The sequence below is a fragment of the Colletotrichum fioriniae genome (assembly GCF_027942845.1).
Source record: "Colletotrichum fioriniae strain IMI 355084 chromosome Unknown scaffold_11, whole genome shotgun sequence".
Taxonomy (NCBI): Eukaryota; Fungi; Ascomycota; class Sordariomycetes; order Glomerellales; family Glomerellaceae; genus Colletotrichum; species Colletotrichum fioriniae.
Genome location: NW_027076847.1, coordinates 828404 through 855350, shown reverse-complemented (window position 1 = coordinate 855350; position 26947 = coordinate 828404). Strand labels below are relative to the sequence as shown.

Genomic DNA, 26947 nt, shown 5'->3' with positions numbered 1-26947 from the left:
CCCTCCCTCAACGTCAACGACACCTGATGCTTCTCCTCCCACCCGCCCGGGATCCTTAGCTTCCCGCCAGCGGAACACCTTTGCCGTTCCTTTGCAGCCTGTAGCCCTCCAGACTAACAGTCTTTGCTCAACGACGCATCCCGAAGATTCCTTGCGCACCCTTGATTTGTCACATTCTCTCCCATCCTCCCATCTTTCCCGTTCCTCTCTTCCATCCTATCGACCTATTATCAATCGAACCCCTTCCGATACACCCGGCACGTTACTGTTTACCTGACCCTCTCACCGCTTGCGACCTTTGAGACATTTGATTCATTGTCCGTTTGAATGTCCGATCGTCCCTCGTTGCCTGCCAGCCTTACCAATACCCACTAGTTTAATCCTCCTGACTCCCGCACGCGCTCCGAGCAGTCCGTGTTCCCGATGCTACAGAGCAAGCTTACTCGCACCATTTCCAACATCTCCAACGTCTCCAAAGAGAGTAGAGCCAGTAGGAAAGAACGAAAGCCTGAGAGTAAGGCCGCGAGCAAGGCCAATAGCGTCGCCAGTAGCATAGCCGGCGCTTCCGACGATGAGTACGACAATCCACTTGAAAATATCGCCCGATGGCGCCTGACGGCCAATGCTGTTGCCCTACGCTCGGGGGCCGCCTTTGCCTTCGGCCTGCAGAACCTGTCCGCTCCCGTCCCACCGGCTGCGAATAGAGTCATCTGGCTAGACTCTACCCTCTCAGAGTGGGCCGGCAAGGAGAAGATCAGGGTCGATGTTTATCTTCCTCCCACCACCTCCTCCAGCAAACCCACCGGCAAGATCCCTGCGGTCATCAACTTTCACGGCGGGGGGTTCATCCTCGGACAGGGCACAGATGATGCCCGCTGGGCTGGCGCCGTAGCCACGGCTCTCAATGCCGTCGTCTTCTCCGTGAGCTACCGTCTGGCCCCGGGTTATCCCTTCCCCACACCGGTGGAGGACTCCGCCGACTCTATTCTTCAGATCGTCGCACGTGCCGAAGAATTCCGCATCGACACAGACAAGGTCGTGCTGTCGGGTTTCTCGGCTGGAGGCACACTGGCCCTTGCCAGTTGGAACATTCTCCAGGACCCTAATCGGTGGGGATACAAGTTTAAACTACCTGTTCCCGACATCTCCGGCATAGTCTTGTTCTACCCACTCTTGGATTGGACCATGACCAGGCCCCAGAAGCGCAAGACATGTGGAAAGCCAGAAATGACTCTTCCCAAGGGCATGACTGACCTTTTTGATGCGTCGTACATATATCCTCCCAGACCAAGGTCCGAACGTGGTGATCCGCGCCTGTCACCTGGTCTCATGACAGACGAGATGATAGATCGCCTGCCACCAGTACACCTGTGCATGTGCGAGCACGACATGTTGCTATTGGAGGGGCAGGCCTTTGCGGAGAGAGTAAGATCCCGCGGTCGCCGGGTCAGCACACGTGTTGTCGAGGCTGAGAAGCACGCCTGGGATAAGCCTCCGCCGTTCGCGCCCAAGGAGACGGTCATGGTTGAGTACAACGAAGCCATCACAGCCATTGAAGAATGGTTTGATAATACAGGGATGACGTGGAGGCTAGAGTGAGGATTAGATCCCTGGCTATTGGTGCTAGAAAGATACCTTTGGACCGTATATTGATTGCCAGATGATTTGAGCGGAGTAGATACTTAATTATGAGCATTGACTGAAGACCTTCGAAGTACCCGTACAAACCTGTGCCACTTTATGCTCAGATTCCCAAGCAGAAATAAAACTGAATGCATATCGCACTATCTCTAACGACTCTTTTCTGATGGCACGTTCAAAGTGGGCGGTGAAGTTCTAGGTGACGTTGAAAAAATAACCTTTTAAGCCACCTTGCCAAGATGTTTGATTCGTGGAAGGCCAACGCCAACGTCACGCGTACGCCGCCGAATCTACCCATTTGACTTTACACCTCAAGACTACGGATGCTTGTGGCTTTTCTTATTCGCTAGGGTATTTTTTTTTAAAAAATGACGTGTAGTGCAGGCTGCGGCGCCCCGCGGCGATTATTGCGGCTTGCAACGCTTTCTTATGTTGACGTTAAAGGTAGGTTTTTAATCAGAGTACTGTATTAGATACTGATCGAGAGCTGGCGAGTTATTTTAATAGATGGAGATGGGATATCATAAACATGGCGCAGTGAGTCTTGGATGTTGGGTATGTTAAATTCTTGAGGATAGGTCCTGGATTATTTTTCCTCTCGCTAGCTGCGCTTTTGAGGTATGGGTAGATTCGTATGCGTAATGTGGCAGTTCGAGACTGGAAGGCTCATCACTAGAACTCACCCTACAATCAACTGCTTGTCGTAGATATGAATTATCCAGAATTCTTCATGATTCATTCTATAGAACACAAATAGAAGGAGAAAACGTAGAGAGCGCAAACACATTACCTGTGGAGACTTTCTTCCGTCTACAATCTGTTCAACTACAAGACAGCAAAAGCCGGTGACCTGGTCTTTCCAGAAATATACAACCACAAGACATGGATGAAATAGAAACCAATACAGTCCAAGACTGGAGAATTTCCGGCAAGAAATAAGGAGCAACTTTACAACCCTTGGAGTTGGGATAGCTAGCTTCGGTATAAGGCTAATGTTTTGATATGTAGTTTGGTGTCATAATGCTGGAAATAAAGAATATATCTCTAGTGAGTCGACTGGATTCCAAAGTAAACTTACAGCCACAGCGGATGACTGGTAATGCGAAGAAATCTCCAGACGCTCTTCTTAGTTGAACATCAACAGCTTACCCGTGACTCGGTCTGCAGAATCAAACTCAAGGTACTTCGCACCTAATTAGATCATATTCTTCCATCTGTACCAGAAACGCGCGGAAGTTGCGAGACACTCACAGTCGTCAATAATACCTACCGAACGAAAGACATTGACAGGTCGAGCCTCAGTTCGCAGAATGTGGTAGGTTCTTGCGAGGAACACAGCTCAGAAAGTCATTATCAATTATCTTGTCTTTGGAAGATGTTGCATTTTGATATGATTATGTTGTCTTTGATACACTTCTTGACTTGAGAGTTTCGAGACAACAGAAGAAATCAGACTCATGATGTGATTCAATTTGTAAGATATTCGCATCGCGGAGGCGGCAGCTTCCTCCGATGAAGCAGCAAGCCCGCCCCTCCTTGAAAGTGCTGAAAACAATTAGACGTGACGGCCAACGAGGTCTTCGGAATAGTGATATGATGAAAGAAAAGTTCTTCTTGCGTCCTCTTCAAGCACAAGATGAGAAAACTCGATTGCAATACTAATGGTGATTGGGATAATTTTCACCCTTTTTTGCAATTCTTTCCTCGAGAGTCTGTTGGAAATGAAGCGAATGCTACCATCGGTCCATCTCCTGCCCTTGTTTCTTTCTTCTAGTATCATCTTTTACGGCAAGGCGCGTTTACCCGCCCATCTTGGCAGAGAGGGGTAAAATGCATCGCTGGGTCGATGATGCGGCGGACGTGAGTTGTGTATGCAGTTCCAACTTCCGAGCGGACGGGCTACGGGGATGGCAGACGCGGTAGCCATCGATTGGTGAGGATATCTACTCAGATCCTTGAAGTAATGCAAGCCCGGGGATACTCTAGACCAAATGGAGACACTTTTCCTGCCTTCGTACGGCTGGGCATCATCCTGCTTGCACCAACAGGTGGGACATCGAAACGAGATCCCTGTCCGTGAGATGCTCCCAACCAGTTCAATCTTCCTTCAAAAGAGAGAGCAAACCACTTGGGTCAGTTGGCTGGTTTTCTTCGTTCACTTGTTTATTTCTTTACATCACGGGTGACATCTATCTCAGCCGCGGCACTGGTCCAGTTGGTATGACTGAGACACAAGAGATGGCTGGTTCACCCTCACCTCATCCTACGACTCCTCAGGCCAATGTGGCTGGTGTCGATGCAGCTGTTCAAACCGTTGCACCCCCCCCAGCTGTGGCCTCTCCACCGGCACACACATCTGAAGCGGTCGCGACGCCTAGAGCGACTGTCTCGTCGGAGCTAGCCGAGACGTCTGAACCGATCGCAACATCTGGACCGGTCGCGGCGTCTGGGGCGACCGTCTCTTCGGAGCCAGCCGAGACAACTGGGCCAACCGCAACGTTTGAGCCGGTCGCAACACCCACGCCAGCAAGTCCCGTGGCGGTTCAAAGCTCGTCACCAGGAACAGCAGCAACGCCAACAGCCAATACTCCCGGCCTTATCGAAGCGAGTGATGATGGAGCTAGCGTTTGTTTATTCACCTTTCCCGTGCCAAAACAAGAGTGAACTAATGGCTTTCCTAGACTGACGGGTCTACCATTGATGAAAGGATGTATGCGCAACTTCCCATCTTGCGTGCTGTTAAAAGCTGATGAAGATTGAAACAGAACAAACTACTCCGCGTCCCTAACTTCGAGTGTTGTCGACTACCCGGTCGAATATGGACGAAGATATCACGCATTCCGACCAGGATGTGAGTGTGCTTTCGGGTTGTCGCTCTTTGCTACTTGGTCTGACTCACGTGGTGTCCATAGCCTATTCCTTTCCAAACGATGAGGTTTGTTGAAAATCCATAAACCAATCTTGGAATCTGAAAGACTCTAAACTCATGCAGCGCGAAATGGAACGCATGGATATAGCCCACGCACTCATGGTCAGATCAATTGGCAACAGGTTGTTCCTGGCGCCCCTCAGGGCGGAAACTCTTCATCGGGTCTTGGACATTGGGACAGGCACTGGAATTTGTGAGAAAAGGAAAACCCGATACAACCCCTCGCTCTTTGATGAAAGACGATGCTGACTTGGATTTAATGCAGGGTCAGTGGAAATGGGCGACATTTTCGAAAACGCCGAGGTTAGTGTCTTCAAGTGAGCTGAATCGCGAAGTGATGCTGAAACACCAAACAGATTATCGGAAACGACTTAAGTCCCATTCAGCCTGGATGGTAAGAAAAGTGCGCATTTACTCAGGGATAATCTTACTGACTTGTCAAGGGTCCCGGCGAACGTGAGGTTCGAAATTGACGATGTCGAGAGCCCTTGGATCAACGAGCACAAATACGACTACATCTTTTGTCGATACATGCTCATCTCAATTCAAGACTGGCCTAGACTCATAAGAAACATGTATGAGTAAGTAGCCCGAGATATGATTCAGTTTCAACAATTCTTCTTGGTCGCCTTACACCTACTAACTATGAAACGCTTTAGCAACGTCAACCCAGGCGGATGGGTCGAGATCCAAGATATGGACGGACTCTACTACTCAGACGACGGCACCTACACAGATGACCACGCCACGCGCCAGTGGAACAGGCAGTACATTGACGCCTGCGAGGCCATGGGCCGTACCGCACGCCCGGGCCCCCAGCTCGAAGGCTGGGTCCGGGACGCCGGGTTCCAAAACGTCACGCACCAGCGGTTCAAAGTCCCTATCGGGCCCTGGGCAAAGGACGAGTACTACGCCGACGTCGGCATGTTGAACTTGGTTCAGCTCCTCGAAGGCCTGGAGGGCTTCACGCTGAAAATCTTCTGCGGGTTCTTGGGACAGACCAGGGAGGAAGTCATGGTTTTGCTCGCAAGAGTTCGGAAGGAGTTAAAGGAGGGCGCGTGCCATGCCATTTTTGATCAGTACGTTGGTTTCTCCTTTCCGCCCCCACTTTTCTTGATTCCTTTTGTGAGTTTAAACCGATGTTGAGGCTAACATGTCTGATAGCCACGTTGTTTACGCTCAGAAGCCCTTCGAACAGGAGGAAAACAATGGAGGGTCGCCACCGGCGGTATGAAAAAATTCTATAGAGGCTTCGGTTTTTGGAAGACAAACGTAGTTCCAGTCAAAGGATTACAGGCTCCCGCAATGTCTATTCAAGACCTCTGGATTTATCCAATTCTATGTAAAGTGCTATACGGCCTAGTCCACCACCGCGTGCCTGGCTTCTTCACAAAGATAGGTCGTCATCAACGTATCTTCGTCACTAAATCATATCAGGCGATGCCGGCCTGTCAGAGAGAGTATGGCTCCATTTCTACTGAGGTTCGACTACAATGAGCTTCCTGCAGCTTTATGGAATGTGCGTGGCAAAGGAAGATAATACTGTCAATTTTTCTGTCTCCTGCGTGCTCTCCCATCTCATGATTCTGTTACAGCCTTTCCCCGACCCGGCGCAGACTCAAACTTGGTTTGCCACTTCTCCTCCTGCTTGAACATGGCAACACACTGCAACGCGCTCGGAGCACCATAATCCGGATCCGCGCCGCCCTCGAGTAGCACCTATTTGCGAACGTGTCAGAACACCATGATCTAGGCGGTGACCAGGAAATGAGAACGACGCCGCTTCAGGTATCTCATTATCGGCGGAGGTGAGGTAAGTAGGGCAAAGCAGCAGGTTGATATCAACGAACCTCGATGACTTTATCCTCCTGCTTAAAAACCGCCCCAGCAAGGGGACTCTGGCCCCGATCATTCAACCGATTCGCATCAGCCCCGTGCTGGATGAGCAACTTCACCAGCTCTGCGTGTCCGTGATACGCGGCCAGCATGAGCTACACATGTTCAAGTAAGAAACGCTAATCAGCAAAAGATTTGTGAACGCAGTCAAACAAAAAGGCATTTTTTTTTTGTTTCTTTTCTGCAATTTTCAGAATGCGGGCAATAGTAAAAAAAAGTACATACCAATGTATCCCCCTTCTCATTCGTCATGTTGGCCGGCAATCCAGCCGGCAAAGCCTGCTGGAAAATGGCGAGATCCCCTTTCCGCGCAGCGTCGTACATTCGTCCCGCGAGGGCGATTGCTTCCGGGGGTAGGGAGTTGGCGTTTTGTGAGGGATCCATATCCGAGTACTTTTGAGTGGGAATGGGGGCAGGGCTGGGAGGTGTTTGTCAGTTCCGCTGTATGTGTTGACATGTGAAAGCTTGTGAGTCTTCACTCGCTACTGGTTATGCTAGCTTGAACAGGGACTCAACTAACTCTTGTGAGGGGCTTAGTACAGAGTTGATCAAAGTATTCTCGAATTTGCGGTGAGTCTTTTCAGTATTAATTCGGGTGGCAATCTAGATAGAAGAAACCTAGTTGTAGGTAGTTGAAGATCGGAGAACTGAGTTGTAGGTTGGGAAATGGTGGGGTAAAAATACCGAATGCCGAGTGGATGGATGACGTGAAAGAAAGCAAGCAGTCATTCCCGGAGCCCCACGCACACCCCAAGTGGGAGATAGCGGATAGGCTGGTGGGAACATTTCAACCAATTGGACGTAGTTCATTTGGCACAAGATCAATTCCAGGAGTCAAACACTGCTCGAATTGTCATCGCGGAGTTGATACGGACGAGAAGGTTAAACGATATCGCTCCGGAAGCACTTGAAATTCAGGAATGAGGGCAAAGGGGCCGAAGTAAGGAGCTTTCTTAGACCATAACCGTCCCCTAAACCAGAACCTCCCACCTCACAGCTTCACGAAAGCATCAATTAAACCAAAGGCGGAGAAGAGCAAAGTCCAAACCAGAGTTATTTCCCCGTTTTATTTTTTTCTTATCCTACTGCTCCGTATTACTATTTACACCTCATTAATCAGAGACGAGCCGATTCCTCCCAATGCGAGCAAGGCCGTGTTGTGCCGTGTTGTGTCTGCAAAATTGTTCGCTCAGCGAGAACACTGGACCGCCATGCCGTGCACCCAATTTATAATGAGCCCCTACCTGTCTCTTGTAAAGGCAAGGCACGTCTCCCACCAGACGGAAGAAGACAAACACCCGAAGCCACCGTGTAATAAAAGAAAAAACGCCTCCTCCCCGCGGCTCCCCACCGTGAAACGACAGGAAACGTTGTAGGAGCGGGCTCGTTGACAAAAGTCTGGGTATCAAACTATGTTTGTACAAATAAAAAGAAGTGAAGAAAAGACAAAACAAAAGATGATGTGTGCCAAAAACCAACGCCCAAGAGACGCCCACCCAAACTCAAACTCCTAGAGTCCAATGTGGTCATATCGTCGTGGGCTCGACTCTCTGCGCGCGCGTGAACCGCTCATATTTTTCCCGCCAAACACCCCCGTCTTCGTTCTCCGTAGCATAGCGTATGCACCAAGTCCATCTAAGTCCTGATTGGCGTGTCTCGTTCGACGTCGAATTCAATCTCTCCCTCATCCAACTCTCCCCTCGCGGCTCTGCGAGCCAAATCTCTCTCTCCGTAAATTTCAGTCTTGCGCGCTTCGGCCTGTTGCAAGCAGTCGACATATGTCCTGAACTTGACAATCTCCCGAAGAAGGTAGGCACTCTTGCGCTCCCAGTTTGCCATGGCGCGAACGGCGTTGTTGCCGCGGGGTGTGAAGGCGAGCAGCATCGGGCTGCGAAGCTGATTGTGCGTCTGAAGTTCGTCTTCGATGCCCTTGACGTAGGCAAGGAGGCTTTCGAGCTGCTCCTCTTCTGGTAGATTGCTGGGCCGCATGCTCTGTGTTGGCGGCGCCCACTCGGCGACGTGAATCCTGTCACCAGGCAGCTTATGACCACGGCTGGCTGAGCTGTAAGGGCCTCCGGAACCGTGGTCGAGTGAAGCAGCTGAGCGGAAGCTCGACATGCTAGGTCGAGGGTTTCCGGCGGCGCTGCTTCCGGGCCTTGAGTTGGAGCGCTGGCGCCCAGTCGCCGGCCCCACGGTTTGTTCGTTGATAGCCGTTACCAGCGCATTGTTGATAATGGCATCGCTCCAGCCATACTCGATGTTGCTGATGCCGCCGACTAGAGGGTGTGTGCTCAAGCGCGCGCTCCAATAGTTGGCTGTAGTGACAAACTCTTTGCTAATCTCTGGGGTTCCAACTTGGAACAGGTGAACAGCGCCCGTGGGCAAGCTAAGGGCCCAGACGTGAGGGCGAGCTCTCGAGTAACCAGGCGGTGGTAGAGTAGATGCTAGAGTCTGTCGGAGGCTGAAGGTGCCTAGGTTAGTAGCATTTTCCTGCCAGTTACCGCCTCCCACAATGGCCGGACCCTTGGTTGCATTGCGACCGCGGCCCTTGCGTCCCGTCTTGTTAGTGCCAAAGGAAAAGATACTCATTTGGCCTCTTTGGATGACGGCAAAGACCTCGTTCCAGTGGCGGTCCTTGGCCTTCTTCTCGATGCCGTCAAGGTGGTGCTTGTGGATCACCATACCTTCCTTCACCCACGGAGGACCGGCGAGCTCTAGCGATTCGTCGTCAAGGAGTTGCGCGGGTTTGAGTTCGTCACTCATGATGGACGGCTCCTTCCCGAGACAGGATTCATCATCACGGATGACGGCCTGGCTAAGGGCGTTGGCAAATCCGATGGACTGTTGATAGTCGCCTCCACGGAATGACGAGCTGAGCGAATCCACAGACATCGATGTTTGCGTTCGGCCCAGCGAGAGCTTACTCCACGTTGCCGACGATACTGTAGGGCTCCAAATGGAATTTCCGTCCTCGAAGCTCGTTCGCGACGAAGAGAAGCCCGGATTGCCCATACGAGGTCGTGACCTGCTCTTCGAATTCCATCTGGAAGAATTGGCACGGCCATTTTCAGCTATGCGCCCACGCATAGATGCCTGACTCTCAGACGGGGCCTTACTCAGAACGCTAGGCGTTCGCTTCAGCATACCAATGACAGAGAGACCGCTCTGGGTGTTGGGTGCAAGGTTCTTGGACGGATCGGCACCGAAGAGAGGCAATCGTTCGTCGCGGATCGAGGCGTAAATGTCTTTGAGGACGACTTCGACCTGGCTTTCCCAAGCTCGCATCGAACCGTCGAACGGTGACTTGACCAAGGGCCCGCATTCGTCGTGGCAGTGGTCTCCGGACCCGTCTCCCTCGTTTCTCGGCGGCGGTCGGAACGACAGTCGACGCGAAACAAAACGCTCTTCGATCGACGGTCTGGAATCGTCGCCTCCAAGAGCGCTATTGGATTTACCCGGTAGAATAGTCGGCCGCTCAAACGCATCGGGGGCCGCCTCAATCACCGCCTGAGTGATCGTAGTCATGGTATTCTTGACGAACTGACTCCGCGTCATCTTGTGCTCGATGTCAGCCAGGTGCAAATCAGTGTTGAGCAGCATGATTGAGTAGCAGATTGTGTGAATGACGTCTGTGTAATGTTAGTTTGGGCTTTCTTTTGGTTATTGGGGGTACGGAAGCAACATACCGGATGCCTTGAATCCGTGGTTGGTGTTGCAATCACACCAACGCTTGGAAAAGGCAACCAAGATACGATCAACCTGCTGTGTCTCTGCTCTAAAGACAAGGCGTTCGCAGATCAAGCGGAGACTCTGGAGAATGCTCTTGTCGGCAAAGTCATACAAGTCCATGTACGCTTGCAAAGTCCTCTGCCGGACGGGGCCTTCTTCACCCATCCATGCAGCGGCCTTCTCCTTCTGGATGAAGTCCTCGTTACCATCATATATCTTTTGTGCCTTTTGGCGGTCGTCTTCTGTTGGGTCTCCAACGATGAAATCGGGCTCATCCAGAGGCTTGGTGCTCATAGCCTCAAATGTGCCAAGGACCTTGGGGCTGTTCTCGGTGGTTTCGACTCGGACGCTGGGGGTGCCGCTCATTGCAGACTTGTACTCGGTGGTGGTAGACCCTGAAGCTCGGCTGGCAGACCTAGTACCCTCCATTGGCAAGATTAGTGTTGATTTATTGCCCTCATCATCCGAGTCTGCTGGAGCGACCGCGAGTCTGTTGTTTTTCCTGCCTCTGATGGTATCATCCTTTTGGTCTGAAATCCCCTTCCGGGACGGAGAGGGTTCTTTGCTCGTCTTGCCAGATTTGTGGTTCCTGTCCTTCTTTGTCTTGCCTCGCTTCGACTCGGTGTCTGCCTCATTGTCACTGCCATCGATGTCGAGGAAGGAGTTATTTCGCTTTTCGGGCGATATGGGAGGCTCTGGGGGCGGCCTAGTGGGCGTATCGGTTCGGCGCCCATGCTCTGGATGATAATCATTGTCATCATCACGAGATCCTGAGCGGACTTCTCTTATCCGTGCATTGGGACTCGGGTCGTACTCGGGGGAGAAGGATCGTGGTTGTTCTTCAGCCCTCTCACCGTTCGAAGCTGGAGCGGGATCGGAGGTCATTTCGGAGTAGGCAGTTTGCACAGGAGCAGATTGGGGTGTCAAGGGCGTATTTGGCGTCACCGGGCTGCCTTTAAGGTACGGGTTCATAACCCTGCGCAAACTGCTGATTGGACTGGGCTCTGGTTTCGCAGAAAGCTTGTCTTTGGTGATGGGCAACTGGATCGGGGCCACCAAAGGGGGCATTGGCGGTTCGAGAGTGGCAGCAACTGGCACAGGAGGGACCTCATCGGCGGACACAGACTTCTTTCTGCGACGAAAGAAGGAGCTCGGTTTCTTTTGCAGCACGTGATGATGAGAATGGGATGAAGATGTATCCCTCGAGGGCGGGGCGGGGGCGGATGGCTTCATTTGGTTGGCAACGTGTAGGGGTCGGTTCCCAGACCTCTGATCAACAGAATCCACAGATGTTGACGACGTTATGCCTGTGGAATTTTGCGCCTCGGGCGGGTTGTTGGAGGCATTGCTTCTAGACGAGCCGAAGACTCGCCTGAAAAACCCCGGTTTTTCTTTTGTTTGCTGCGACGGTGCTTGTGTCGGAATCGGAGCTGCGTGCACGGGCTCTTTTGTCTTGCCGTAGCCCACGTGTGGCGCGGGTGCCGACTCAGACTCGAATGCCGTGACGGGTGCGGTTGCTGGCGACGATGTTGGCGCAGCTGAAGATGCCGGAACAGATGAAGGCATTGGGGGCACTTCTTCTCGTGGAGTGCTGGTCTTGTTGTTGTTGTCTGCTCGGCGGGATGTCGACGTGCTTTTAGCGGACCGACTCGACCGTTTGCGTTCGAGGACAATGGGCGGCGGTTCGGCTGGCTCCACAGCCACAGTTGATGGTGCATGTGCGGCTGCGGGCGTGGATGCGGCCATGGGCGGTTGTGGAATGGTCGGGGCAGGGGGTGTCATGGGCGGAATCATGCGTCGGGGCCCGCCAGGCACCGTAGGCGTCGGCGCGGCATCGTAGTCGTCGGTAAAAAAGGTATTGGAGAACTCAATGTGCCATGGAGCTCCGTTTGCTTGAGCTTGATGTTGTGTGGCCTGCAGGGCCGGTGGTCGGTGACCATAATCGAAACTCGAGGATCTGCCACCGAAGCCGGAAGCCCACCTCGTGCTACTGAGAACTTGAGCATAGCCGGCATCAATGCTGTTGGAGCTACTACTTTTTGTGCTTCCCTTACCACCTCGAGAGTGCATGTGGCGTTGGGAGTTGGCGGTGCTTCGCAGTGGCTCGCGCATACTGCTGATGCGATGCAGACCAGGTTGGAAGTTGGAACTACTGTTGCTTCTCCTACCCCGTGAGGATATCTTGCTCGCATCGTCGGCGTCAAAGTCGGAACTATAGGAGTATGTGTGGCCGGGGCGGCCGCCTCGCACTGAGCTAGAGAAACCGTCTCCGTCGGTATCGTATTGGTACTGCTGGGAGGGCTCGTCATGCATATTTGGCGGGCTACTGCCAAAGGGGCCACCGACTGGGCCTCCCATGGAGAATTGGTCGAGAGACATGAGCATGTTGGCCATGAGAGAGTCGCGCGTAACGTTTCGCGGGGACAATGAAAGATCGTGGGAGTCGCGGGGGCGAGATTGGTCGGGATTATCGTTTTCTTTATTCGAGGACATATCGAAACTGTCGGGGGAATCGGGAGTGTCTACCAAGAAAGAGTCGTCGGCATGGCGAGAGAGAGCAGGGCCGCGTAGTGCCCGAGAACTGTTGGATTTGCCCTTGGCGACGGACGAAGACGAAATAGGCGGCGGCGGCCTGTTCCTATTACTCGGCGGTGGTGTTTGAGGGACTGGAGGGGCAGCTGTAGGTTCTCCTCGTGAGGCGACAGCGGCGGCGGGCCTGTTCGAGTAGGCGGCGGGCGGAGGAGAGGTGTTGATGTTGAGGTCGGGACGGCGACGACTGGAACGTCTCGGGGTGTCGGCGTACATGGTGAAGGAGGGGGGGACGGAAGGGTATCGTGGGGGTCGAAAAGGGTTTTCAAGTCATTTCCAGATCCAATCCGATCAAGCGCAAGCGCAAGGCGCATATGCAGTAAGGTGCCGTAATAGTCGCCAGTAGTAGAAGCAAGCAGGCCGGCGCCAAATAGATGCCAAGGTGCGGCCGCTGAACAAGAGTCGGGACGCGCCCCAATATTGTCCAACGCGGTTGATCCAATGCGACGCCAGGAGTCAAGCGATCCAATCCGGTGGCGATGGCAGCGCCGTAAGAATCAGTCGATGTCTGCCGGCGGGCTCACAGGATCCAGAGCCTGGAGGGAAGGCCTTGAAGTTTGAACAGCAGGCGGCGGGCAGGCTTGAACAGGCAGACTGACGGTCAAAGTGGGCTTCTCAGGCGTCGCAATGTCCACAAAGCCGGGTTCGAACTTCGGTGTCGCGGGTCGGCTTTGTCTCCCGGGTGAGCGAGTCCCAACCGAGTAATGAGTGACCGAAATGAAGACTCGAGCGAGTCCCCTTTTGGACCCCTTCTTTGGGTCTTTTGGGGGGTGGTGTCAGGTGTTAGCGGACGACGTTGCAGCAATGTTTCTTTTCTGAACTGGGCAGCTGTTCAGGTTGCTTTTTTCTTTGATGGTGCTTTTGCCGTTTTCCCCGTTTGGCATGGGCGGGTGGGCATTCAAGGGCCAAGAATGCCACGAGGAACGGGAAAATGTGCGCGGGAAGGTTTGATTATGTATTAGTATCCGTAGTCGGTAGCGTGTATTCGTACTAGTAGTGGTGGGATTGAGACCGGGTATAGAGTAGGCGAATGTTGGGGGGTAAAGTGACGGGCCTTGAAAGTTGGTACGATGCTCCGAAAGAGGCGATGGATGCTACCCTCAATCTTCCCCTGACCTAGGACTTGCTAGGCTCCGGATGGAGGGTGGTGATCGGCCGTCGACGGGCGAGGGGTGGAGGACGAGAGCGAGGACGAGGATGGGGGTGAGGGTGTGGTGTATGAAGTGGTTCACTTTGTCTTGTGCTAGCGACGAGAAAACGGCGACGGTGCGACTGCTAGCTTGGTAGGTATCCGCAGATGCGCGCAACACAGGTCGAGGTTGTGTTGGCAGTGGGCGAGCGCAGGGTTAAGAAGTATTATTAGTTGGAATTGGATCGTCAGAGGATGGACTGCGTGGTAGACATGGATATAGCTGGAAGTATCTGTATGCGGAGACTGGAGTGTAGTGTACCGAGTGGAAGTGAGTGAGTGGTATGCGAAGCGTAGTGTATCCGTACGGAGTATGCGTATGGCAAGGTTGGGTGGGGTGCGGTAAGGGACGGTAGATGCAGGTGTGCATTCGTCACAGTTCGGATGTTTTGCGGTGCCAGGGCACTAGGGGGGTGGTCGGTTGCTTGGTTGCTTGAAGCACAAGCAGTTAGAGAAGGGAGACGGCGAGACGGGTGGATGGATGATGGATGGATGGATGGGTTTGTTGACTTTTGGCCTACTTACGGAGAAAGGCTTGCAAGGTATGTATCTGGGAGCGCGGGTTTGTTGGTTTGGTAAAATAGTATTATTATTGATGAACAACAAGCCACAATACACACGTGGTAAAAGTGCAAAGAAGGAAAAGAAGCAGAAGGGAAGAGGAGGAATGGGCACAAGCAATCCAAGCTCCCAGAGGGAAAGTACACCCACTCTCTACCTTAAGGTACATAAGGTACCTAGTGAGGTACGGGCAGGTACCTGCCATTACCAGCTCGGAAGCGAGGTAAGTAAGGTACCACCAGGAAGGTACGGAGTAATTAGGGTCAAGCAAGGCATGACAGAGAATCTCGTTGATGGGCAGGCTGGGCAGGGATTAGGATTAGGATATCCATCGACTGAAGTTCAGGACACAGATGGGGATGAGATTCGGGACTGCTACGAATAGGAACCTAGTCAATCAAGCTAGAAAATGAACAACGGACAATATCTCAGGCAAGTATTACTGTGGTCCTCCCGACGGGACATGGATGGAACTGGAGACCTTGATCTTTTTTGGCTGGTCTCAACGTTGAAGGTCTGCAGAATGTCGGATTATGGGATCAGTACGGATACAAAGCCAAGAAAGGATCCATATTCTGTCAGGTAATTAGACGTAGCGTCCGTGTTGGTGCTGATGGTGCTGCATGTCTTGACTCTCTTTTGTGTGTCTCTGTGCGGACCTGCATGTTGGCAGACGTTCTAATTACATAGCGCATGCGACACGACATGAATCAAGGTGCCTTGGTATGTACGGGTACAGATACAGAGTACGGAGTCCGGAGTTTCTGTGAGAGGATGCAAGTGATACGGGAGTTTGAATGCGCCAGTTGATGATATTGGCGTCTCTTCTCGGTCGGTGTTGCGGAGTGTCCCTGTCCCTGTCAACAAAAAGTCGGGCCCAGGCAAGAGAAACACCAGACGAGACGATAACAACAACAATATCAATATGCAAGGGAAAGAGCAATAGGGTGCACGGACGCCAATATTCCACATCATCATATCCGATGCTGAATAAGGACGACGACGACGACGATGATGATGATGATATTGATGGCTGCAATCGTCATCGGCATCAATATCCGTCCGACTTTCCCTTAGTCGATATATTTACGGGCAAGTATTAAGGTACTTAGGCACCTTAGCTTACTCGATGCCCTGTATGGATGACGAACCAAGTTGAAGAAAGATCCAAGAGATCCAGAAATACCAGAGGAAACACCAGACGAATAGTCTTTCCGTCCAGGTTTTTATTTTTATTTTTTTAAAGGGCATCCCATGTTCCTCCACACCTGTCACGCCCACCAGTGCCTTCTTTCCTCCACTATCCTAAATTTCGAGCTGCACTTGCCTCATCCACCACATCAAAAGTACGTATATTCGCATCTGTGAGAAGCAAGGAAAGAGCCAACGCATGAAGCTTCCTCGCAAGACGAGGCACCTATTTACCTCAAGGTAAGGTAGAAACCCACAGAAACGTGGAAAGTTGCAGAATGTCACGGGCCTTGCGACATGTGGCCAGGACTCAGCAGGACGCACCTTTCCATGTCATTTCTCGCCGTTGCCCTTGGCTGCTGTTGGGGAACATGAGGAAAGCACACACCCAAACTGGCCCGAATTAGTAAAGAGTCCAGGTCCGCTGCAACTGCAGGGTTTCTTTCTCCTTTTCACTGCTTGTCGCATTTTCCTTTTACCCCCAGTTGGCAGTGAACCCCTCCTTTCTTCTTTTGTTTTTGGTAGCATTGTTTTATTGCCTTTTTCTCCATACCTTACGGATACTCTGTCACTCTTTTTTTACTGTCTACTGCGTAGTCTGACCCTCTGTCTTCCCGGCTTACCGATACTTTTGATCAAGTATACTCACCTTCTCCATCTTGACCGCCTGCGAAGAACAAAGATAAAGCCGCTTCATCTAAATCTCTCTCTCTCTGCAGAGCACGTTCTTGTTCTCTCTCTCCTACTGCTCTCAGTCCCACCAATCATTGCCATCCTCATTTCCGGAACGACATTGGGCTCTTTCAAAGGCTACCGCTTCGCTTCGGCTTCTCTTTGGCTTCGCGCCATGGATGATGGAAACCGAGCCACTACTTACTTTTGCAAGAGAAACAATCTGCCACAACCATCATCGACGTGAACCTGCCGCCATTGACCCTCAGACTGGAGCCCACGCCACGGCAGTGTAGGATCTGGACGCCATCGTCGTGGCACCCCAAAACGCGGCCGGCCTGCGAGACACGAGACACTACAAGCGCCGGACACCTTGACACCGCGACCGACGGCAGGCTTGCCGCCTTTGACTAGCCTCCTTTTCTGACGGGCATCACCCTGCACTGTCCCCTCCAATCCTTCCTTACCTTCTTCCACCACAAAGACCAGAAGTGTCCAGAAAAAAGGGACAAGAGGAGACAAGGCTGCAGGGGTAAAGCAAAATGCATCCATCCCACCATTGCTCTTGTCCCAAAGGAGAAGCCATTCCCAAGGGGATCCCAGACACCACCGTCGGCCTTCGTGAAGCCGTCGCCAGGGGCTGGTGGCTTAATCAACCGTCAATAGGTGGTGGCAAGACGCGGCACAGCGTCCTTAACAGTCCTACGGGATACATCGCTGGCTGGCTGGCATTGCTCATGGCGGATGCTCATTACCGATACCACTTCAACGTACATACTGCGGGACCGACAATGTTTGTCTGTCAAAACGAACATCCACGAATACCGCCCAGGTCTCTGCCAATTCGTCCTTCTCGGGTCCGTCCCTTGATGACAATCCCACCTCACGATGCGGATACTTTGACACCTCCGCGTTCCGAGAAGAATGCTGTCTGTCCATCCTAGACCAGAATGAGCAGTGACCAGCAAAAGCTGGATGGTGGATCAACTAGACCACCAGCGTACACACATTTCAACGTCAGAACCAAATGCGATTGCAACTCTCGCCATTACAAAGACGACAATCCCGTAATCCGCCAGCTTCCCTTCCACAACGAACATGGCATATCCCATTCGTCAAATCGTCTTATCGTGGCTATTATTGTCGCGAGCTTGACATTTGCCTTTCTTCCCGCCCATGCATCCGCTACCTCGGCCGCCCTCGATCCAATCGCGTCCATTCTCCGGCTGCGAACACGCCCACTCATTTGCGCCCACTTGAAAGCACATGCAGATACCCATGGACTTCCCCTGAATTGATGCAGACACCAACATTTAGCATCCAGAGGCCCGTGCCAAACGCTGGATTGCGCCACCTTTTCCGCCACCTCGTCCCCGTCGCTTATTCGCCCTCTCAACACCCTCCTGCCAGTGGTCAACATCACTAAAACCTCTCCCCTCCCGAGTCCCAGGCTACCACACCTGACGGTCTGGGAGCGGAGCGAGTGTCCATCGTGGGATTACAGGACGACGGGATGGAACATAGTCTGTGTGTCTAGGCCTCGCGGGTCTGCTATGCGAGGGACCGGCGAGCACCACGAGGCCTCACTATGACATTGACAGCCCATACCCCTCGCTACCAAGTTATCTATGGTGTTTGCGACCTTCTTTGGAAAAGATGTTCATGTTAGAATCATGATTCCAGGAGCCCCAGGCACCCAGGACCCTCATATTCCACTCGAGCAATGCGACAGATCACCGCAACAGTAACACTCACTGCCGTTTCTTTCTAAAGACTCAAAAATGAGACCAGGCAGTGAGGCACACTCTCATCTTAGAGATCTGCTTGGCCCCCAAATGCCGACGTCTTATTAACGAGGGTGGTTAATTGTCCGTCGTTGGACCTGCAGGTCTGTGACACCACCACCCCTTTTGACGGCGGAGTCGAGGCCGACGCGTTACTGACGACTTGGCTCAGTAATGGAGGTCTCGCGCTCTACCAATCGCTTCGCTCAAGAACCATTGGATATCCAGAGACTTTGCACTACAACAGACGCTGCAACACACCGCCATCGTACGGGCGTCGATGGCTTAGTGTACAAGCAGGCAAGGAGTTTGACGGGAGAAGGTGTCCCGGCCACCACCACTACCATCACCAATCCACCACACCACCACAAACTGCACCTCCCCGCGTGATCGCCAGTCAGTTCCAATGACATTCCAACGGCCTTGCTTACAATCTGTACATTTGCGGAACACGACCTTCTCCCTGCTTCACTGACCAACAGTTCCCCCTTCGAGTAAGGGCGGGCTCGGCCCCCATTCCCACTCGCATTCAAGCCCGCCTTTTAGCGACTCAATCTCCAACACTGGCGGCCCCCATCCTGATTGATGTTCGCGCTAAACTGACAAAACCTAAAACACACCGACAGAGCTTCCATGTCATCAGTTTCCTTGCCGTCGTGCCAGTCGGCGTTCGTCAATTAGACCCTCACGGCCCTTCTTCACCTCCGACGTCAAGTCAAGGGTGTCAGAGCGCAATCTGTTCGCACTCCGCGAGGCCACAGCCTGCCTGCATGACGAACATTCTTCGGCGGATCGCTTAAACGTCTCCAGCTTTTACCCCTTCGCCGCGAACCGGCATTGCGACGATGCGTGGGTGCTTCCAAGGGCCCCCTTCTTGGCGTGTCAACCCTACGCGCTAAACAACGAAGATTCCCCTCAGTCAGCCAATCTTACCAAGCCAATTAGGCTTACACGATGGCCACAAGCCGATAATGGTGCGTGGTTTCGTGAGACTAGAGCAGATTTCTAAAGTCTGACAACCTGGGTCACTTATCAAAAACTTTCGTTTCCATCTTGCAGCTCTGGGATCAGGATCCTCTTGAAGATGAGCCGGCCCCGTCGATCAGTAGATCACCAATCCCTCTCCAAAATCGGCCGACAACTCGGATCTTGCATTACGTTTGGAGCGAGCTGCAACTCTCCAGATCATCTCGGCGAGCGACCTCTCCGTGACCCTCGAAACAACGTCGCCTGCTGTCAGCGCCGTATATTCGGTCCTCGCACGTCCGCGGTGGTTCTCCACTGCAAGGACCATCCCAAGTTCGGTCTCAAGTCGGCGACATGACTTTATTTCCTTCCATCTTTGCGCATTGCATAGGTTGTATTTACCCGTCGTTGCATTGTCGGTTCTCAAATCCGTATGTCGATAAAACATTTCGCGTTGGTTTCTGTAGTTCAGTACCCAAGGGGCCTACTAGGACACTGCATGTCACTGTTGTTCTAGTGAACTACTATTTCAGGGACGAACACGCTCTTGTTCGCTTCACGAAGTCATCGAGCGTGAAGATCGATTCCACACGACCGATATGATCGTCGCCGGCACATGGAAACCTTGGCCAAGTTTGGCTTACGGCTGCAAATCTCACGTGGATGACACCACACCGATGTGTCAGTGCATACAGACACGACGAAATCTCGTGTCGCGACGCAACCGAGTGGTTGGCTTGTCATAGTGATACTCTGAATCCCCGAACCGTCAAGATAGGCAGCCACGCAGCGTCCTGACTGGAGACGCCGCCTGGTCAGACGCTCAGGCTTCGTCTGGAAGGCTCTCATTCCTGTGCTTGAGACGACGGGTGCTTCGTGGACGGTTATTAGCTCTGGTGACTCTACAGATGACGGCCGGACCAGCATAATATTTCCGCAAATGTTGGATTGAGTCACGGGACTCTAGACACGGAGGCAATAGCAACCGAGCGGTTGTCTGTAATGAACTACGTTTAAGCTTTAATCTGTGCCTAGAGAGTGAACCTAAGTTGACAGTGCGCGTCTCTCCATCTCAGTCCTGGTACGTAGTCCAGATCACATCCGTCCAAGTCTGCCTTTGAAGTTTTGCGAATCTCAGTAGTTGGGAAGTCTCTCACCCCCGCCGTCACTATTTCTTATAATACTGCGTCATATCATGAGCAAGCCCCAGTATACCCTATACGAGTTCGCATATCAGATCTTCACTCCGCCAAAAGCGAGCCAGGAGGGAACAGTGGTAAGCAAGAATAAACAACCATACCAGTTGGAACGCGACGGCAGCCTCATCAGTCTTGTCCGCCTCACGCATGGCGACGATCCCCGGGTCGTTAGCCTCGACCTCGTCCGGGTCCGACGCCATCCTCTTGAGGTTCGCCTCGGAGACCGGGTTCGTGAACTGGTTGTACTTTTCTCGTCGGTAGTGGTCGTACTTGTCGAGTATGTCGTCGTCGGCTCGGCCGTCCTGGATGCCTGCTAGGCAGTCGAAGAGGTCGCCTACGTCGACGATGCCACCCGTGAGGCCCATGCCGCCGCTGCGGAGGTTGGGGTCAAGAGGTTAGATAGGCACAAAACAAGATTCTTTCTCTTCATCTCTTCCCCCCTTGCTCTTATACATGGGTCATATTTACGAGGACACTTACAACGGGTTGCACAAGTGAGCAGCATCCCCAGCCAAGATGAACCTCCCCGCGCGCATCCGGGGCGCGAGACGCTGGTGTACCTTGTAGGGGCTAAAGTTGACGATTCGATAGTCGTCCGGCTTCGGGTTCCCGGGCAACATGGTCTCGTATTTCGCGGGCTGGCGGGCGCGGTACTCGTCGTGGCTGAGGCCGGGGACCTCGCCGTAGCTGACGCGCCAGAGGCCGTCGTCTTGGATTTTGGCGGCCATGAAGTAGTCTGTTGGGTGGATGACAAAGTTGGAGTCTACCCAGCCGTATTTTTCAAAGTCGTAGTAGACCTTTGTTCTCTGGTTAACATCTTTCTTATTTTTTCGGTCGACGTTCCTCTCTCTCTCTCTTCTCTCTCTCTATCTTTCTGGCTGTTCAATCTCTCGAGAGGGAGGAAAGGGGGGCTTCTACTCACGTTTGTAGCAATGATTTGCAAGTCCCACGTATACCCAGGAAACTCGTCCCCAAATAGCTGTCTCCGAATAGTACTATTCGCGCCATCACATCCAACAACATAATCAGCCTCCAACTCCTCCACCCCTTCCTCCGTCCTAACCTTCACAACCGCCTTCCCTCCTTCCCTTCCCCTTCCTCCCGAATCCCCACAACCTCACACCCCCCACCTCACCTCCGCCGCAGCCTCCTTCTCCAAGTCTTCAAGCGCCATCTTACACAGCGAATTCAACGGCAAACAAGAGATTCTATCCGGATTATCCCCGCCGAGCCTGCTGTTTTCGATCTTGGCGAGGACGGTGCCGTCCGGTTTGCGCCAGCGGGCGCCGCCTACTTCGATGCCGTGGCGGCGAACGCGGGTGAGGAGGTTTGCGCGCTCGAGGACGCGGTTGGCGGGGGCCGTAGTGTGTTGCGCGGGGTTGGGTGTCGAGGGAGGTGGATTTGTCGAGGACGAGGACGGGGATGGAGTGTTTGGCGAGGAGGAGGGAGAGGAGGAGGCCTGTTGGGCCTGTGCCTATTACTATTATCTGTTGGCGAGAGGTGTTAGTCGATGTGTGAGGTTGGAAGGGAGGAGAGGTTTGACATGATGGGTTTGCGGCGTGATGGTGTGATAAAGGGATAGTGTGACTTTACCTTTTTGATACCATGGTGGTCTTGAGATGCCATTGTGAATGAGCTAAGCTACGGAGGAGAGGCTTCGTGTGTTGTTGCTCTGAAAAAGACTCCTTGGAGAGAAGAAAGATCCAGGACTCTGTAGGCGTGCCTTGGTTGTCACTGATACTTATGAGTTAGACCATCGAAGATGGATTATAATCCCTGGGGTCGGTCGAGTTTCTCAGCGTCAATCCTCCATGACATCAAGACAGCCTGGTGGAGACAACCCAGTGCTCTCCCAGGATCTGATGTCAACACACTCCTTCTCATGTCCATTGGGGTTCAAGTAGAGAACGGGTTATGTGGGATGCCCACGGACGTATGACTTTGTGGGGTAACTAAGTGGGATGATGTCCGGGGGCGGGTAGTGTTGTTTAGTCGCGGGGAGGGGAGGGGGCTGTGAGGTAACTTGGAGGTCTAGAACGAATCGAGATGAACAAAGACTGGGATTTCTCTGCAGTGGGAGAGGTTTCTGTGTTCTATTGGTTGGTTTTGCAACATGTCTGTCTCTCTGCTTTGCCAAAGCCATCTCCACATACTCTTGCCCGGGAGTGCGGGAGGATATTCCCATATCGGGATTTCAAGGCCCTTTCCGGGGGGTCATCAAGATATATTCAGTTTCGAAACGACTTTGATATGAAGTGTCGTGGTATGTTTGAGCTGCTCTCCGTCTGCTTTCCCAACGAAACCTGTGTCCAAAGTCAATCTCTATTGACCTCGTTCACTCATTACCGCCACAATGGACTTTTCCAACATTGACCTCTCACACCCACCCCTCAAAGACCTAACAATATCCAACATCACAGAAAATGTCCACGCCATCAACTCCAAATGCACCAACATCCGCACCCGCCTCCTTCTAGAAAAGCTCGTCACCCACCTCCACGACTTCGCCCGAGAGACAAATCTCACCACTGCAGAATGGGAGACCGCCATCGCCTTCCTCACAGACGTCGGCAAAACCTGCACACCCGTCCGGCAGGAATTCGTCCTCCTCTCCGACGTCCTCGGCCTCTCCCTCCTCGTCGATTCGTTAGACCACCCGAAGCCGCAAGGTATCGGAGCGACGGAGGGTACGGTCCTCGGACCCTTCCACACGCACGAGGCGAAAGCTGTGCCGCACGGGGAGATGATTTCGAGAGATGGGGACGGGGAGCCGATGCTTGTTGTGGGGACGGTCAGGGACACGCGGGGAGTGCCGATTCCCGGGGTGAAAGTTGATGTGTGGGAGACGGATTCAAAGGGGTTTTATGATGTCCAGTATGACGGGTATGAAAATCCTGACGGACGGGCGGTTGTGAGAAGCGATGAGGGGGGAGGGTTCTTTTTCCGGGCGATCGTGCCGGTTCCGTATCCGATTCCGGGGGATGGGCCTGTTGGGAGACTGTTGGCGACGTTGGGGAGGCATCGGTATCGGCCTAGTCACTTTCATTTCATGTTCGATAAGCCTGGCTATGATCGTCTCATCACGTAAGTTCTCCTTGTTGGCGCTGCAGAATGTTCACTCTGATTTTACGATTCCTTTCTGACGCGGAAATAGAGCTTTGTATCTTCGCGGAGATCCATTTGAGAGGTCTGATGCGGTCTTTGGAGTCAAGGAGTCGCTTATTGTGGACTTGAAGACTGTATCGGATGTTGACGGGTTGGCTGAGAAGTACGATGTGAAGCCGTCGACTCGGCTTCTAACGTATGACTTTGTGCTGGTTTCGGAGGAGGAGGTTAAGCTCTTAAGGGAGTCTAAAGTAGGAGGATAATTTGTTAAAGAGGAGTGACATAGATGATGTTGGCAAACGGAAACCTCAAACAAACTAAACTTGGGATAGTTGTAGTATAAGTAGACATAAAAACTTGGATTACATTGTGGTATCATATCGCCAGACTACATACAGCATTTTACTAGCGAAAGTTTGAGACAGACTCAGCTTGGTGGAGGCCTTATAGATGAATCTTTTTCAAAATTCAAATTCAGGTTGGCTGGAATCTAGGCATTTTGCCATAGTCATTTCATTAGGGAGCTCAAATTCCTGACCATTCATGAACACATATCCTAGTGTTTCATCCGCCGATTCTAATTACAACAAAAGTCTAGTGATGAAAAATTTTAGGAAGTAATGGAATCAAACCCAGTGCACATGCACACAGTTTGTTTTCTTGAACGTGTTTTCAACTTTTCTGAGGCCTGTCTTCCCTTCGTGTTCACATACGGGGGCCGAGCCCTCGGCCATCAACATCAATGACAGCGACAACTTGCTTCAATGGACCAACAATTCAATGCTGCAGATCCTGTGGACTTTGGCCAAGAACTTACAATGCAACACATATGGATCTGCAATGTGATTCAAAATGTGACCGCAATGTTCGGCAACGTCCAAGTCCGTCGCCAATATCGGGAGTCATCAACCCCCTGACAAGAAAGTGGAGTAGCATATTAGGGGTGGGGACATCCCACACCACATCCCACATTGCCTAATTGGGATGTGTTAGTAGTTGTCTGAATTTCTCAACCCACCGTGACATGTACAGCAGCAGGAAGTTGATGACTTCATCTTACAATTCTGAGTGGAGAGGACTCGAGTGAGCGATTATCGAAAGGTCAAGCATAAAGCATAGTCGTGCCGATAAAATAAGACAAGAATGAAGAAAATCTACGATAGCAAAGAAGTAATTAGTCCAAAGCGTAATTCTCACACCAGAAAACAATTCTTTGAACCTCAAGATGGCGTCCAACTCTCAAATTCAGAAAGCAAAACAACCCTGGTGGGATGACGGAAGCGAGAAGCACTTCGTCCCGCTGGCTCCCGCCGTCCCTATAGACCCAAGCGTCAATACCTGGTCCCGCTTCGGTCCAACATTTGAAGCCTACGAATACTCGGGCTGGATCGACGAGAGCGTCTCCTGGAAGACGGACTGCTACATTGGCGACTGGTCGCCGCTTCTCAAAGCCCGCGTCACCGGTCCAGAGGCGCAAGCCTTTTTCGAATATATCTCAACCAACCGTTGGGCCAACTTCAAGCCCGGGCAAGCGAAGCATGCCATCTTCTGCCAGGATAATGGATGCGTTGTTGGCGAGGGCCTAGTCTTGATGCTTGGAAAGGACGATTTCCTGTTCACTAGCGGTCCCGGGACGGTTTGGCTTGTGTACCAGTTTCAACAGGGCAGAAAGAAGTTTGATGCCACCTTGCAGCTGGTCACTGATGACTGGTTTCTTCTTCAAATTCAGGGTCCCCGGAGCGTTCAGCTTCTGGATGAGGTGACGGACAAGGGCGTCCGGGATATCAAGTTCATGCATTATAAGGAGCTCTCGATCGAGGGCAGTAAGTTCCTTTGTCTGAGGCAAGGTGTATCCGGCGAACTAGGCTTCGAGCTTTGGGGCTCGACGGAGGATGCCAAAAAAGTCTACGGTTCTATCGTGGACGCTGGCAAGAAGCACAATATCCGGCAATTGGGTGCTCGCGCAAAAATGGTGAATCATGTAAGGCACCTCCGCTCCCCCTTCACCCAAACAAAAAAATGGCTAACACAAGACCACCAGGTTGAAGCCGCCTTTGCGACCCCGGCCGCAGACTTCATTCCAGCCGTACACGCGCCCGCAGATGACAAGGAACTTCTTCAGTTCCGACAATTCGCGCGAGACATTGGCTTCGACTTTGACCACTATCTCTCCAAAGCTAGCGGCAGCCATGGCGCAAACCCCATCTCCTACCACTTCACGCCATTCGACCTGAACTGGGGCTGGCTCATCAACTTTGAGCACGACTTCATCGGGCGTGACGCTCTTCTCAAGCTCAAGGATAGTCCGCCAAATCAGCTTGTGACGCTAGTTTGGAACGAGGAAGATGTGACTGACGTTTTTGCGTCCCTCTTTCGACCGGAACCCTTTGAGTACATGGAAATGCCTCGCAATTTGCTTGGCAACGTTGTTGGTAGTACAGTCTTACATGGAGGCAAGACGATCGGTTGCGCTGTTTCTCGGTGCTATAGTTACTGGTTCAAGGAAATGGTGTCACTAGGGATTATTGACAAAGAACATGCCGCTCCAGGGACGGCTGTTGAAGTGAAATGGGGATCTGAAGGATCTCCCGTGAAACTTATCAGGGCGGTAAGTACACCAAAGACCTTTCGCAGTTTGAGATTGTTCAGCTAATGTGGTATACAGACTGTACAGCCTGCGCCGTACAAAGAGGACAAGAGACGGCACTCAATTCAGAAGTAGGTACACAAGGATTACTGGTTGAGTTGCAGAAGAAGGATGACATCAATAATTCGCATCAGGGGTCCCTAGCCTATATCACCATGTAGAATCTGCTCAATATTCTCGTTCTGTCAATGCTGCCAATAGAGAAAATGGAAACCCAAAGCCATGCCGAAGTCGAAATATTATACAGACACCCTCAAATGACCCAATACGTTGTTTCATCCCAGAGAAAGGTCTTAGGACATATGATGCTTGACGGCTTTGTCACGCACCTTCTTGGCTTTTGTGTCAATGACAAACGTATACTGGGGAAAGACAACAGCAGACAGCAATTGGTACGAATTTGTCTCACCGAGTTACGACGTCAAATGCCACCCTGTCTAAATACATTGACTTACATCAATTGTGCGCATGACTTACTCGGACATTTACCCCGCGCGCCACTAGCCTGCAGCGGCCCGCCCACCGGCCCCGGTTTGTGGAGGCTCCAAGGATCGGACACGGAGGCTTAAACAGTCCGTCCATCGTCACCGGCACTTTGACCTTCAAACTCTTACTCAACGCTTTAGGTGGACAACTAATTCAACGTCATTCGGAAGCCCCCCTCCAGTTCGTTGTGCGCGTATCTCGGCTATGGCGTCCACAAAGACTCCTGGAATGTCTGTCATCTCTTTCCGCAAAGAGGCAGGAGTTCAGCACCGATGTCGGATCTGTCCAAAGACGTTCAAGCGAAGCGAGCATCGCAACCGCCATGAGCGAGGCCGTTGGGTTGACCTTTCCGAAGAGTCTGGA

The 26947-nt window shown here is 52.3% G+C and overlaps 6 protein-coding genes across 6 annotated transcripts; 3 read left to right on the top strand and 3 right to left on the bottom strand.

Annotated features, from left to right (window-relative positions):
* Positions 1-423: 423 nt before the first annotated feature.
* Positions 424-1599, top strand: N0V96_008860 (uncharacterized protein; the record flags this gene model as incomplete). Its single annotated transcript, XM_053188796.1, has 1 exon — positions 424-1599. One exon carries the CDS (start codon positions 424-426, stop codon positions 1597-1599), a length of 1176 nt encoding a protein of 391 aa, XP_053053562.1.
* Positions 1600-5143: 3544 nt separating this feature from the next.
* Positions 5144-5804, top strand: N0V96_008859 (uncharacterized protein; the record flags this gene model as incomplete). Its single annotated transcript, XM_053188795.2, has 3 exons — positions 5144-5151; positions 5230-5649; positions 5735-5804. The coding sequence occupies 3 exons, from the start codon at positions 5144-5146 to the stop codon at positions 5802-5804; spliced, it is 498 nt and encodes a 165-aa protein (XP_053053561.2).
* Positions 5805-6148: 344 nt separating this feature from the next.
* N0V96_008858 (uncharacterized protein) lies at positions 6149-6790 on the bottom strand (the record flags this gene model as incomplete). The annotated part of the gene is made up of 3 exons (XM_053188794.1): positions 6149-6289; positions 6421-6561; positions 6692-6790. The coding sequence occupies 3 exons, from the start codon at positions 6788-6790 to the stop codon at positions 6149-6151; spliced, it is 381 nt and encodes a 126-aa protein (XP_053053560.1).
* A 1311-nt stretch (positions 6791-8101) lies between these two features.
* On the bottom strand, positions 8102-13000 carry N0V96_008857 (uncharacterized protein; the record flags this gene model as incomplete). The annotated part of the gene is made up of 2 exons (XM_053188793.2): positions 8102-10095; positions 10153-13000. 2 exons carry the CDS (start codon positions 12998-13000, stop codon positions 8102-8104), a joined length of 4842 nt encoding a protein of 1613 aa, XP_053053559.2.
* A 7363-nt stretch (positions 13001-20363) lies between these two features.
* Positions 20364-21972, bottom strand: N0V96_008856 (uncharacterized protein; the record flags this gene model as incomplete). Its single annotated transcript, XM_065758468.1, has 4 exons — positions 20364-20718; positions 20827-21143; positions 21482-21820; positions 21940-21972. 4 exons carry the CDS (start codon positions 21970-21972, stop codon positions 20364-20366), a joined length of 1044 nt encoding a protein of 347 aa, XP_065612861.1.
* Positions 21973-24676: 2704 nt separating this feature from the next.
* Positions 24677-26173, top strand: N0V96_008855 (uncharacterized protein; the record flags this gene model as incomplete). The annotated part of the gene is made up of 3 exons (XM_065758467.1): positions 24677-25432; positions 25493-26059; positions 26117-26173. The coding sequence occupies 3 exons, from the start codon at positions 24677-24679 to the stop codon at positions 26171-26173; spliced, it is 1380 nt and encodes a 459-aa protein (XP_065612860.1).
* Positions 26174-26947: the final 774 nt, after the last annotated feature.